This window comes from Nyctibius grandis, chromosome 2 (genome assembly GCF_013368605.1).
Source record: "Nyctibius grandis isolate bNycGra1 chromosome 2, bNycGra1.pri, whole genome shotgun sequence".
NCBI lineage: Eukaryota > Metazoa > Chordata > Aves > Nyctibiiformes > Nyctibiidae > Nyctibius > Nyctibius grandis.
Genome location: NC_090659.1, coordinates 23,299,607 through 23,314,237, shown reverse-complemented (window position 1 = coordinate 23,314,237; position 14,631 = coordinate 23,299,607). Strand labels below are relative to the sequence as shown.

Below are 14,631 nucleotides of genomic sequence, written 5' to 3'. Positions count from 1 at the left end.
TGTATATAATGTATATTTGAAGAGGTATAAAGGATACACACACTTAATATGGCATCTCTATAATCTAGATATATTTCTAAATACCGTCACTTTTTCTTAAGACATCCTGAGAGTATCTCATGCATATATAGTACAGATTTAGTTTGCTTATTTACAGTTTTCTAGATTATTTTGTCAGTAAAGAGCCGGCATATTTATCTCAGTTATTTGCATCAGTAATTTGATCAAAGATAGTTGGAGGATGAAGAAATACATTGCCCAAAATATCCTTGGGAACGTGGCTTTGTTACCAGAAATCTTTTGACATAGAGGAAGATAAAAAGAAGAGCTTATGGTTTAGGATCATTGGAGATAAATTGTGAAGAGTAAAAAATCAGCTTTGGAGAAAGGGGAAATATTTAGCTGTGAGGCATTGCTATGGCAATAAGGAATCCATGTGGAAGATTATGTGAGAGGAAGGGAAGGATAAGCAGGGATAAAGCTGTATCTGAAGAATAAAGTCATCTTTCTTTACATGTTTTTATGCTGCTCTTATTAAGAAAGTTTGTTGGAAAAAAATTTGATTTTCATAAGTTAGCCTCTGTTTCTTAAAAAGCAAGTGAGATAGTCATGGTGTTTGGTTTGGCACTGTCACCCACCAGGGGACTCTTGGTAGACAACTGTTTAGGAGACCTGAAGGTGAGGAAGGAGTCTCTGAGACAGGCTCCTCGAAGTCTGTGGGATTTAAATCCAAATCCAAACGTCTCATTTTCTGTGGGTGCACACTGTGTGCTCCTACCTGTGAAGCAGGAGAAGAATAGACCTGCCAGTGCGAGGCTCACCTTCTCTGAATGCTAAGCCCTCCTGCCCGGGGGCACAGGCACCCCGGGAACTCAGATACCTCGTGGTGGGGCACACACCATCCTTCAGCTCCCGGATAGGCTAAGTGCATACTCCCTCCGTCACCAGAGAAACTCGAAGTAGGAGGTGCTGATGGGAAGGAGGATTGCAGCTGTAGAGAAAAACACTGAGATGACTTGAGAGGCTGGCATGATTTAATTAGGGATGGGAAATGAGGTTGGAGGAGGAAAATGTTGCTGTAGGGGTTAGTGAACACATGAGAACCTGAGGAGGTTGCAGCAGGAAGAGGAGAGGGAGAGGTGAAGGAACCTGGAGTGTGTTGTACTGAGGAAAAAAGAGGGAGATGTGGAGAGGTGTGGCAAATGAAGAAGGAAGGGAATTATGGGAGGGATTATGGAAGGAAGAAAAGTGGTGGCACAAGATGATGGTAATGTGGACTCCTTAATAGCCTGCCACTCATTTGAGTCTGGTCTCTTATTGATGAACAAAATGCGTAAAAGTATATATTGGTCTTTCAGGTGTTGCAGATGAGGGTGGCTATGTTCAAGTAGCTTCTGTGTTTGGAAGCAACAAGCAGATGGCCACAAAAAGTTACTTTCTGAAAGTAACCTCCTTGTGGGTACTAGTACTTGCACAGACACCAGATAAAACTGAAGCTGTTTTCATTTTCTGGAAGACAGAATCAGACATCCTAATTTTCTATTCTGATTATTCATCATTTCTTCTCTTTAAATGCTCCTCTTTGACAAAACCAGTTGGTACCTAATATCCAAACAGTTAAACAAGACATACTTAATCATTAATGCATATCAGTGCCTAAAGAGCCTTATCTCTCACATGAGACCTTTCTAAGAGTTCTTCCTGTAATTAGATCCCATTTGTAACTCTAAGCCAGAGCTCCACAACTCTGTTAATTTTCAGATCTGTTTGTTTTGGTTCAGGAAGCCTTTGAACAGAAAACGCTGCATCCTGACATATTGTCATATCCAAGCATCGACAGCTCTGGCATGTGAAAAGGTCATGCCACTAAGCATTAACATTTCAGAACAGCAGTTATAGTAATTCATTTAAATAAGGATTTTTTTTTGTGATTCAGTAGTAATAGACACAATCTATGCAGGAAGAAAGACCATGACGGCCTCAAATCAGGTCCTGTGTCAATGTCATCTTCTTAAAATAGAGACCCAGACAAGTTCAGATGGAATGAGTGAGTTGTTCTGATAAGAAGAGGCAAGTGTTGATGCACAAAACCAAGGAGAGTGGGGCTACTGCAGGAGGCAGCCCTGGAGTGCAAGAGCTTAGAGAAGGGACTCTTTACTGCCACCTCATATGCTTTGAAAGGAGTGGACAGATACATTCAGAGGAGAGCAGTTCTGTGTGTTGTCCAGGTCTTTCCAGCTTCTCCCAAGCAGGGAAAGGGCCAGAACTGAAAGACAGACTCATGGGCTTTGATTCTTCCTACTGACAAGTGCCCAGATGCTGTTCATTGGTGGACAAATTGTATGGGAAGGAAAGGATAGACCATCCTGTTTCGAAAATGCTGTGTTTTGAGGGGTTTGCAGTAAAACACTCTGAGGGTTTTTTCTTCCTATTTCCAGAAAAAAATTATTCCAAAATGTGAAAATACTTGGGCTTTAAACCTATTCTTGCTAGCAAGAGAGTACTTCTTCAACTTTAAATTTTTTTAAAGTCCTGAATAATTAATGAAGTTGACAACTATCTCCAAACTGTTCTGCAAATACCTTCTGAATACAATAAAAACTCGAATCTAGCTAGGTTTATTGTCAGTTTAATTATGCTTCCAGTTCAGTACAGTTTAACTATGTGCTCAGCACATACATGAACTGTAAGCTCTTTGGTGTAGAGCCTTTCTTTTAATTTTGTACAGCTCCTGGTTTAATTGAGCCCTCATTTTGATAGATCATTACTGTCATACAAAATTGTAGAGCATGTATCTGTCAGCAAATAAAACAGTAGCTCATCAGAAGGAATAAGAAATTTTTATCAGTTCTTTATTGGCCCCATATCTGAATGCTTATTACTTACAGTACCTTTATGTACTGTGAATATTTTTATTATGTTACAAGTTGTCCTGTGAGCAGCAAAACAAATGGAGCCAGGCTTCCTTTGGATTTGCATCTTCTTGTCTCTACAGCCCCACTATCCTGTCCCAGCTCCTCTCTGTTACATTTCCTTTGAGACCCATCTTCAATATTAAGAAAAATCTCTTACACAGAAATGAAAGTGGAATAATTTCTCAAATTTTTGGCCATCTGGTCAAATATGGGCAAGCTGAATGAGACCCAGATTCATGGGCCAACCCTATATCATCAGACTAGTCAGCTCACTGAAGAATGATCTTTTTTTTGTTTTGTTTGGTTTTAGTTCCAGCTATGATAACTTCCTATCCAAATACCACCTTGGCAACACAAGGTCAAAAGAAAGAAATGAGTTGCACAGCACATGGAGAGAAACCCATCATAGTCCGCTGGGAAAAAGAAGACCGAATCATCAACCCTGAAATGTCCCGTTACCTTGTTTCTACCAAGGAAGTTGGAGATGAAGTGATCTCTACTCTGCAGGTAAGAAAACAAAGTGACCCACGACTTACCTACATGTGTAAGAGTGTTGCTCGATTTGGTTCTGGTAGGGGTGCACAGCTACCTCTGCCCTACAAGGTCAGAGCCCCACCACTCACTCCATCCATGGCACAGCCCTAAGAGCTGGCAGCAAGAGGAGGTAGAGAAAACCTCTGCATCCCACCCCCTAGAAAAATTAGTCTCCATCTTCCCATGCTCCAGAGGCAACAAGAGAGTAGGCACGGCTCACAAATCCCCCCATCCTTCCTGTCTCAGGAGCAACGTGGCTCATGCCTTAGCCTGCCCTTCCTGGGGCAGCACAGCTCAGTTTTGAGTACGCTGCTGATAAGTGCTGAGTGAATATCTGACCTCTAGCTCTGATGCGTGTCAGGCTTACCTTCATCAAAATCATTAAGCTGTTTTGAGATTAAAATGCTGTCTTTTTAAAGTACTTTTTCTCCTTCCCTTTCACTTTATGGGGCTTGTGAGACCATTTTACAAAGTCAGGTTAGTCATCAGATTCAAAGTGAGATGGAAGGAAAAGGTACATGTAGATACGTAAGTAGTATATCTACCACCGCCAGTAGTATTTGGCATTTATTGTACACAGTACACAGAAGTCACCAAGCCACATAGCAAATGGTCATAGTCTGCATCTTCACTGCTGCTTCTGTGACAGGCAGCTGCTTGGTGGTTTGGGAACCAGGCATCTCAACTTGCCTGACAAATCAGTATGGGGGACTCTGTTAACTCCTAAGTGGCTGATCTGGGTTAGATTGAGGGCTATATGAGTGGCACTGCTGTTTTGGGAACTTAAGTTTCTCCAAGATGCCATGGAAGAACATCTGGAGTCACCTGCAATTGGTAGCGCTATGACGTTGCCCTCAGTAAACCAGGATACAGCTTTTTCCACTCAAATTTAAAATTTACCAACATGAGCAAGTTATCAGTCCATTTCTTTATATTTTTACATGTGCTTTATGAAATCTAAAAAATTTTTTTTAAAAAATCATACGGACTCTCAGTCAAAAAAATCTTGATTTTTCCATTTTCCAGTCACATTCTTAAAAACATTTTTACCTCGCTCAAGAAAGTAATTCTCTGTCTCTCTGGTGATTGTAACTCTTAAGGTATATCTCTTTCTTTACTAGCCCACAATTGTGTTGGATGATATCCAGTAAAAATCTGGTTTTGCTCTCTGTGAGGGGGCTTTGTCATTGATTTCTATGAGGAAGAACAAGTTCTATGTGTGATTTTGTTCATATTAGTTTATTTGTGTTACAAATAATATTTAATTATAAGATAGACCTCTAGATCTCTCTACCCTCATTCATCTTATTGACTTTAATAAGATAATGCCTGGATGCACAACAATATTTCTTTTTGGAAGGCTGGAGACCTACTTGAAGAATTCTCTTCTGAAGCAGTTGTGTACGGTAGTGGCATTCTACATCCATATGTATGTTACATACAGAACCTTTGACTTCTGAGAGATAAAATGCCCAAAAAATAGAAAATGTCAGATTAAGGTTGTCTCTGAAGCTTTTAACTCAGTGCTTTTGCATGTGTGCATGCTGATGTAATCTTTAGTTGTATACTCAGCTTTTATTTTTTCTGCAGGACCCCTGCCTCAGTCAGACATGACTTGGATTTTCTCTGGAGTTGAACTAGGGTTGAGTAATGAAAGACACTGTGTGATGCAAGGCTGAACATTGAAACCAAACTTTTCACAGGTGGCCAATAAATGTGTGTTCTTTGTTTTCTAGGTACTTCCCTTGAGCCCTTGGGGTCTGATTTGCAGAAGTACTAAGCCCTCATAGCTGCAGCTTAACTCAATGGAAGCTGTTATGAACACATGAGACGCTATTTATTGCTAAGGATTCTAAGGGGGGGAAAGAAGGCCCTAGATGTATCAAATTGGGCTCTGAAAATTTTTGTTTTTCTATCTTAAAGCTCAGTCACACATGCAACTTACAACAGCTTGACAAGTTACCGCATCTCACATGATAACTCTCCAATATCCTTGTAGTGAGTGGGAAAAGAATCCATTTATCTTAACCAGTGGTGAATGAGAGTTGTGCTCATATTACCTTGGCTTTGCTGAGGAACAAAGAGCATGTGGAATTACCATGGCTCAGCTAATATGTGGCAAATTGTTGAGCAGCCAGAAATATTATCATATGTCTAATTCCTTAATTCCCCATGCGAAATGGTGATAATACTCTTCATGATGTCAGGATTTATGAAAATAAATTCACTCATGTTTCTGAAGTGAGTGTTGCATAGGTGAATGCCACAGAAAAGGCTATGAGAAGTCTGTCTTCAGGGCACAGTTTGAACTGTGTGCAGTAAATAAAGTGTGGAGCAGCACACTGAACAATGAGAAGAAAATGGTGTTTGGAATATCTGCTCATTTAAAAAAAATCTTCTCCCTATTGTATGTTGAATGAAGCAGTGGTCCTGTAGAAAAATATCATTATAATCATGTATGTTAAGACTATGTATAACTTTCTATGTTATTAAATATCAAATAGAAAAGAAAGACCACCCAAAATTTTATTATGAGGTGCCATGCTGAGTACTACAGGATTCACCACCAGTGTTTGAATCTTTATTTCCTCCACACAGACTTCAGCCACTTGAGTTATTTTCAGAAATAACTGGAAAAATTTGGAGGCAGCAGGAGGCACCATTTTGTATGGAAAATTTCAGCCAACTGTTAAATACTTGGCAAACTTATGAGTAACTGGAAACAAGACTCCTAATGAGAAGCAACAGGAATAGATGGTGCTCCAACTCCTGACTACACATATAGAGCTGATAGCCTGCTTCCTCAACCCAGGTGTTGCTAGTTTTGATGTCTCAGTATTTTGGATGCTTTACTATGCATATGTATGTATGTGTATAACAAGCAATATCTATTTATTACTATCAAGTAAAACAGTTTGTACAATTTTTCTTGCACCGTACAGAAAGCCTGTTGATTTATTCTCTGCATGCTGTTCAATCAATCACTTCTTTTCAAACCACCTATAGATTTTGCCAACTGTGCGTGAAGATTCTGGCTTCTTTTCCTGCCATGCCATCAATTCTTATGGGGAGGATCGTGGAATAATTCAACTCACTGTGCAAGGTAGGAAGAGGACAACATAAGGAAAAAAACACAGCTATTGTAGTACAGTAAGTGTATGCCGTCCTCAGAAGTCTGTTGGGGGAGGGAAGCTCTGATTCCTAATTAAATGTGTTTCTCATTGTCAAAGAAATGAGGAGCCACATTAAGATGCCCAGTCTTTCATTTTCCAGCTTCACAGATTAAATCAAAATAAAGGATAAGCTTGAGTCTTTCTAGATCTGTACAAATTAATAAGGAGAACTTTTCTTAAATACACTAGCTGACAAGCTACTAAAGATACTTATAACTGTCATCTTCAGCAGAGACAGGGGATAGGAGAGGGTTACCTTTTGAGGGGAGAGGGAGAGGGTTGCATTTGTTTTTAAAGAACAAATGTGCTTCAAACCCAAGTCTGAAATAAAGCAAAGGTGATCTGACTTTAGAGAAATGTTAAACCTACTATGGATCTTTAAACGAAATATTTCAAGTTTAATCAGTCATAATAAATTGTAATCCGTTTGCACAATGCAAACTCTAGGAACCTATGTTGCTTGGGGCTAGGGTTCCCCTCCTGCAGGGTTTCACTCAGGCAGACAGCAGCAAGTCCTGGAGTGGCTGAGGTGACAGTATTTGAGATGTAGAGGACAGGCAGGACAAAGCCACTGGCCACTGCTTATTTCTGTGCCATGCTTGTTCCTGTGCTTGTATGCCTTTGAGCATGCACACAACAAATTTCTAGGACTTCCAAATTTCTTGCTCCCCACTCTTGATTTCAAGTATCTGCAGATGTCAGTGAACGCCTGAGGCAGCCCTGTGGAAAAATTCGAGTGGAGTTTGGAGACAGGTTCTCCATTACACCACTGCTCATTTAAACTGCCTTGACAATTTAAAGGGACATTAGAATGGGTATAAATGCTATTTATTTACATCCTTAACTCTAGAGGCAGAAAGAGGCTTTAGTGTAATTTTAAACAGTTATCAAATTATTCTTTTATTAAATGAAGACTTTTAAACATACTCAGAGACGAAATTTTACTCTCCCCACCAAATTTAGCACTTTTAAGTTTAGTATTCATATTTCTACCATCACCTTTTGTGTAAAAACTGCAGAAGTATCAGTGAAACATAGTGTTCAAGGCAAAAATCTTTTCTAGCATGAGTAGTCCAATCTGGAGTGCTTTTAAGGAAATGCAACTCTATGTTGCATATAAGAAGGTTAAACAGAAGTCAGTATTCAAGATTACATCAGTGACTCCTAGTTGAAAAGTGACTTTTCCTCCCTCTGTTGAGTATTCTAGCAGGTGATTAACTGGCTCAGAGTACTAATGAGGGACTGGAGAAAATGGCCTGAGAGCCTACCACCAGTAAGCTATGCCAGTGCCACGCTCATTAATGTTGTCGTGTTAGGAGTACAGGCTTCCTTCTGACTAAAACTGTGTGTATATGTTCACCTAGAGCCCCCTGACCCTCCTGAAATAGAAATCCGAGAGGTGAGAGCACGCAGTATTGCCCTCAGATGGACCATGGGATTTGATGGAAACAGCCCAATCACTGGCTACGACATCGAGTGCAAGAACAAGTCGGGTAAGAAATAATCTTCCTCTGAAGTAATCTCCATTCTAGTCCTTCGTCACTGAATTTGTATCTTAAAAGATAATTCATAAATTGAAACTGCCTGATGGAAAATTTTACCATGGTTTATTTAATCTTTCACAGTAAGATTTATCTTCATTTGTTGTCTTTTTTTTGAGGTAAGCTTATTAAGTTTAGCAATTGCTGCTTTTCCTTTTTACTAGAGAAACCTACATGGAAGGGAGACAAATTTTGTTGGAAAATAAGCCATTTTAGGTGGCAGCTGGTATAATGTTTTGCTAGCTGATTCTTGGTCCCTGTTTTTATCTTTTCTCCATTTGGATTTTTTTTTTCATGTTCTATTTTTCCCTATAGAAAAATACCTGCCTTTACAAATTATCTTTTCCATTTGTGCTGATTTTTAGAAGTTATTTTCTGTCGATATATGAGTACATGGCCTCTTCCCTGGAAAGTCAGCAGTGAAAAAGACAGTTATGAGAATTTCTAGATGAAGAAAGCTGTGTGGTAGTTTGCTGAAGCACCATGCGGAGTTTTCAGTAACATACTGGAAATACTCTGAGGGATAAGAACAGTGGCACATATCGGCAGGCCAATGCGAGCAGATACCTTTCTGCTGGGTCACCATATAGTCACATCAACTAACATCTAATAAGATGAATGAGGTAAATGATTAAAAAAATACAGCCCACTAAGTCAGGAAAATATTCCTGTTCTGGTACGTATTAAGCCCAAAAAAGATTCATTGTCTATTGAAATCTAAAAGCATTCAAGGTCTGTTGGAACTATGTGATGTGAGATCGCACTTAAAAATAGGCCCATTGATAAGCACTTCCCCTGAGTCAGGCTTTGAGAAGGGAATAGATAGGAAATTGCAATAGAACAGTGTTTTCATGTTTTAAGTATAATTAAAAAGATACTGAGAAATTACTCGTTGGAGTTTGTTGCACTATTTGTAAGGGGACGTAGTCCATTAATAGGAATGCTTTATGTGTGGCTATCAGTGAAACATTCTGTTTATCAAAGCAACTATAGTACATTTATAGTCTTCTCCCTTTAGTTCTGAGATGCAAAAATGTATTTTTTTATAAAATTCTGAAATTTGCCATTTTTTTTTTAAATCTACCCATCTTTACTATTTTCCGTTTGTCTACGTTGTGGATTTCCCTTGTGCTTTACTTCCTTAGGCAAAAATAGCATGATGCTTTTATTAGTAGGTAAGATATTTTCAAGAGTGTTAAATCATCAGTCATCATTTTTGCATTGGCTTTGTAAATGAAATTGATAATGTACAGGTGAGCATGGTACCTCAAAGATTACAGATAATAATTCCCCACTGAGGCTGTTGTCAGGAATCACAGCTTTGGAGATGTAGACTAGGCAAGGATGCCTTCAAGAGACATGTACACCTAAGAGTTTCTGAGCTTAGATTTCTTTTTGATTCTTTTCCTTTATTTCCATCCACCCACCTGCTCCAGAACAGTTTTTGAAAGTCATTCTTGCCTGATAGGCTCCTTTTTTACCCTAAAACATGACTAGTATTTCTGAATCATGTAACTCAGCATAACCTCATCTAGGAAGACTGAACTGCTTTCCTTTGATTGAAGCAGTAGTGGAAAGGGATTTCAGAGCTCTAAAACATCTTTGTTATATTTAGTTCAATGTTTTCAAGTGATAATGCAAAATGCTGGTAAAGATTAAGTGGTAATCACTGTGAACTTGCATTGCAAAGTTATGTCTCTCTAATATGGCATGATAAATCAATAGCAAGACAGCAAATGAAGTGCCATCAGATTGGATGAAAACACCAGGATGCAACATAGTGATAGCAGTTAAAAAAACTGAAAGAAAGAAAAAATAGTGGGTGGCAGAACTGGTGTTGGAGAAAATATTTCTTTGTATATGAAAATAAATACTAGAGGTCATGTCCTAAAAAGAACAGATTATCTTCATGTTACTGCAAACAACAGAAATGTCATTTTTTAGAATCTGGGGCTGAATGTTTGGAGAAATTAGGATTAGGTTTTTGAATTCTTGCACATAATTTTTGTCATTAATTAAATCATTGAGATGAAATGCCAAAAATTGTTACTGAAGAACTTGAACGGGGTAGTTGGGGAAGTTAGAATAGAGAAGAGGGAATTAAGAAAACTCCTCACTGTCTCCAGATATTAAAGGGACAGAAGAAAACAGGTAAAACATTCACAATCCTGACAGTAAGCTCAGGGAACATCCTGCCAAGGCCAAAGTAAAGCTGTAAACTGCACAGTTGTGTTTAGTGAGAATTTTCCATCTATGTTGCTTACTCTGAGGACTTAGAATGGGTTTACAGCAGGATGAACCAGCTAGGCATCTCAAGAAGGAAAACTGCAAAACTTTTCAGTTTCAGAGAATGTGCAGGTGACCACATATCATGCATGGATTTCGCTATAGGGTGCTGTCCGCATGTATCCTGTCTACCCCTGCTGTGCCATCAGACAAAAAAGACCCATTGGTTACCCTTTAGAAGAGCACAGAGTTGCCTGTCACATGGGTAGGTGGCATCTGTAGGATCCAGTTGCCATGCAGGAGCAATATGAATCGTGGGAGCTCAGCAGTTCAGGCTGTTTCAGTACTTAGGTGTGATGCCTGTCTGTACAGAAACCTGTGTCACTCAGACCTGGCCCTGCATTGAAACCACTGGTGTGTAGCCATCAGACTTTTCCATCGGAGGTGTACAAAGAGATTTGAAGATAGGAACAGGTATGTGGGTCCTTCTTTGTGCCTGTCTCCTCGTCCTTTTTATTTTTGATGTCATTAGGGACAGCTGAGGGGTGAACTGAACATCAGTTCCGCTTAGGTCCTCATCTGGAGGGAGAGGCCTGCGGTTTGCGCTTTCTTGTGCTCACCTGTGAACCCCTGCTCCTTCAGGATGCAGATGCCCTCACGGAGCTGGGGGGGGTGTTCCCCCAAACTGCCGAGGGAGCAGCGGGGCGTGCGGCGAGGGGCGGAGGCTGGGTGTAGTACTGGCAGCGGCCGCCGGGTGGCAGCGCCGGCCCGGTCCCGGGAGCGGGCGGTCACGCGCTGCCCCGAAATAAGCCTCGAAGAGCAAACGGGCCCGAATCGTCCTCCGCAAAGTCATCCCAAAGCTTCAGCAGAGTGATCCCAAAGCTTCAGCCGTTCGTTTAGGCACGGGTGGAACGCTGCTGGGTTTCGTAAAATCATAAGTTTTTCATAGATCGTTGTGTGCATTTTATATAACACTGAGAAGCGCCTGAGTGTAACGTCTTATGAGTGGAATAAAGAATACGTTAAAAATTCCACTCTTTCTTTTACCTTTTTTTTGGGTTTTTTTTTGTTTTTTTGTTTTTTTTTGGCTAGCCCATTGCTGCTTGTTTTCTGCGCTTTTTCAGTCTTTCTAGGTAAGTAGATTTTAGAGCACTCTGCAACAACAATAAAAACCAGAAGAGCCAAGTTTCAATCTTAATACCTCACTCAATTACTTACCGCGTGGACGTGAGAAAATATTTTTAGGGTTTGCCACAAGAAAACAAATTTAACTTTTTTTTCTTATTAACACTTAAATTTTTCAAAACTGAAAACAGTTTTGGCAAGAAATGATTAATTTCTCTCTGGACTGACTCAGTTTTGAGGGACTGCTCTTGTTGGTTTATTTTACCCCTCAAAAAGCAGATACGTGTATCAAAATATACTCCTGATATCCATGCATTAGTCATAAATAGACACAGGAAACCTACACGTAGAAATACAGAAGACTGTGAGTTTTCATCCCTCTCTTTCCCCATGGTATGTCATTACATAATCCACTAAGAGTTACAAGAATTTTTCAAATTTGTTTATTCTATTTCAGAAGTTAATATGTACTACACAGTCCTACCACTCAGAGGTCAGTATTTCAAACAAACAAGTAAAAACTTAGCAATTTGATAATATACAGACTGTATTAAAAGAAACTATTGTCCTCATCAGGTCAAATTTAACACATTCTCCATACCAAGTGGATCTTAAAATTCCTTCCTGTTGACATGGTACACTGGAACACAGAGAGTCTCCTTCTGTGCTTGTATAGTGTTTAGCACAACGGAGTGTAACTGTTTGTTAAAATTCTGTAAAGTTTAAGAAAGCAAACTGAAAGCAAATTGTGGCAGTGCTGCCTGCAGATAACTTCTTTAGAGCTTCTGAAGTTTTCCTACAGATAAAGCCATGACAAACTCAGTTACCAAGGAAAAATACATTCAAGTGAATTTGGTTAGCACTTAAGTGTCTAATTTCTAAATGTTTTCTGGGTAAACTAAGCCACACAGGCAAGCAAATAGGATCTGTAAAACGCCAAGCTGCAGATATCATTGTGACAACTTGTGCATCTTTGAGCAAGCTCGTATAAAAGAATTTACACAGTATGTGCAAGTATTTTGTATCTGAGTGAGCTTTCTATTTTTAAACTAGTCTTTCTTATCTGCTGGTCTTTCTGCGATCCTGCCTACAGTGACCTATACTGTAAAACACTCCTGTAGAGTCTCCAGTGACATCCCCCATAGGATGCTGCAGAGGTTAAAGGAGGAACATCGCCCGCAGTAAGAAAGAAATAAAGGATGGCAACTCATAAAAGGCATCAAGATGCTTTAACCAGATAGACTCTATTATTTTGTTTACAGCAATTGAATACTTGGATAACAAGGAGGGGTTACTGTGTTTAGCCTTTTTCCATCCTTTTTCCTATTATATGTCTGGAGAATTTATTAAAAACATAACAGACAGATGAACAGTAAGCCTGAATAATAACAATGTGTTCCTCCTTTTACAGATACATGGAAACAGCTAAGAAGGTTCTACATTCCCCTTGTATTAAACTACCCTTGTAACCTAACATGAGTCAGAGAAATACCATCAGTCCTGGAGGGTGCTGAGCCCCACGTCTAAGCCAGCAAAGTACTCCAAGCTCATGCTTACTGTTCATCCAAGGTCTGAGCTCCTGGAGTTTGGGATCAAACTTTCTGCCTGATCTCTGCTTGTCTAAGAGCCCTCCATTCCTGTTCTTTAACTCCTTTTCCCCCCTTTTTGAAGCACAACCAACCTTCTCTCTGAGTGAGGATTTCTGTGGGGCAGCAGCTCCCATCTTTTTCACAGTTCTTCCAATGCAGCAATGGTAAAAAAACAATGTGTACACACACACACACACACACACACAAAAAACCCAACCACAGGGCATCTTTGCTTCTCTCACCACCCCCTCAAAAAAAAACAAAGGAGTAGCTATTTCCTCAGATTTGCTGATGACCCCGGGGCTGACATCCCATTATTCAGAGCACCACACTTGGAGCAGTCAGGAGTGCTGTCAAGTCAGGTGATCACTTGATTTGCTTGTAGCAGTAGGCATTATCTGGGTTAATTCAGCAATGGCAGTATCCCACTCTGAGACCATTTAGCTGCATGCTTGTGTTAGCAAGGTTAACATCATCTTTTATTTCTCTGTTTTATTTTTATTTCTTATTAAATAGACTCTTGGGATTCTGTTCAGAGAACCAAAGATGTTTCCCCTCAGCTAAACCAAGCCACTATCATTGACCTCCACCCTTCCTCAACTTACAACATTCGCATGTATGCCAAGAATCGCATCGGCAAGAGTGAGGCCAGCAATGAGCTCACCATCACTACCGATGAAGCAGGTATGCTCTGGTTTTGTAGCATCTGAATCCTGCTGGGAATTATTGCTCCTTGACATGAGGAATCTTTACTTGAAATGCTGCTTGTGTTGCTGCATTTGCAGGTGCTTCATAATACTGAATTGTTCACATAAAACATTGTGACTTTTGCAGCTTCATCGTGCAGGCCTCTAATTAAAGCTGTTCAGTGGCATCTAGTGGTCAAAGAAGACATTGTGCTCCAAATTTTCAGCCTATATCTGCAGTTAGGCAATTCAATCAACAACATCCTATTTTTAGTGGTGGTTCCTCTCCTGTGGGTCTTGTGCCAGGTGTCTTAGATTCCCTGTGGGTCTTAGATGCCCAGGTATTAATATAGGCAACTAATTTAAGCTACACCCATTTCAGAACATTGATCTACACGAATCATATCTTCCTTTGGTATTCCATCCACTACCCCACCCACCATTTAGTTTTCTGTTTACTGTATAAGTCAGTTAGCTGTCATTAGTTAGTGTCACCCCCCTGTTCTTTGTTGCCATGTATTCATCTACGTTGCTTACAGGTTTCTGTACCAGGAGGGTTATGTGGGCATTTTTAACTTTGATGGCTGGAGCCACTCTTTTGTACGCTCAAATTGCTGCTTTCCAGTGCCGTCTTATTGTTATTTCTCAGGGCTAGCAGAAGTGGCAAATGGATAAGGACAGCACAGCCTTGTGCATGCTACCACGTCCCAAGGCCTACATGTTGCATGTGACAGTGCAAAAGACTCGTGGGTGAAAAGCAGGGGGCTACAGCTCTCTATTTCAGCAGTTAGGAATGAAAATGCTGAATGGCCATAAATGCTTCTGCCACATATATGTTTCAA

General features: G+C 40.0%; 1 protein-coding gene across 1 annotated transcript in view; it reads left to right on the top strand.

Annotated features, from left to right (window-relative positions):
* DSCAM (DS cell adhesion molecule) overlaps window positions 1–14,631 on the top strand; it is a 429,591-nt gene that overhangs the window by 305,469 nt on the left and 109,491 nt on the right. Inside the window, exons 12-15 of the mRNA XM_068424255.1 lie at window positions 3,226–3,422; window positions 6,456–6,552; window positions 7,987–8,115; window positions 13,620–13,787. Of these exons, the coding sequence (XP_068280356.1) occupies window positions 3,226–3,422; window positions 6,456–6,552; window positions 7,987–8,115; window positions 13,620–13,787 (591 nt within the window). The remainder of the gene's footprint in view (window positions 1–3,225; window positions 3,423–6,455; window positions 6,553–7,986; window positions 8,116–13,619; window positions 13,788–14,631) is intronic.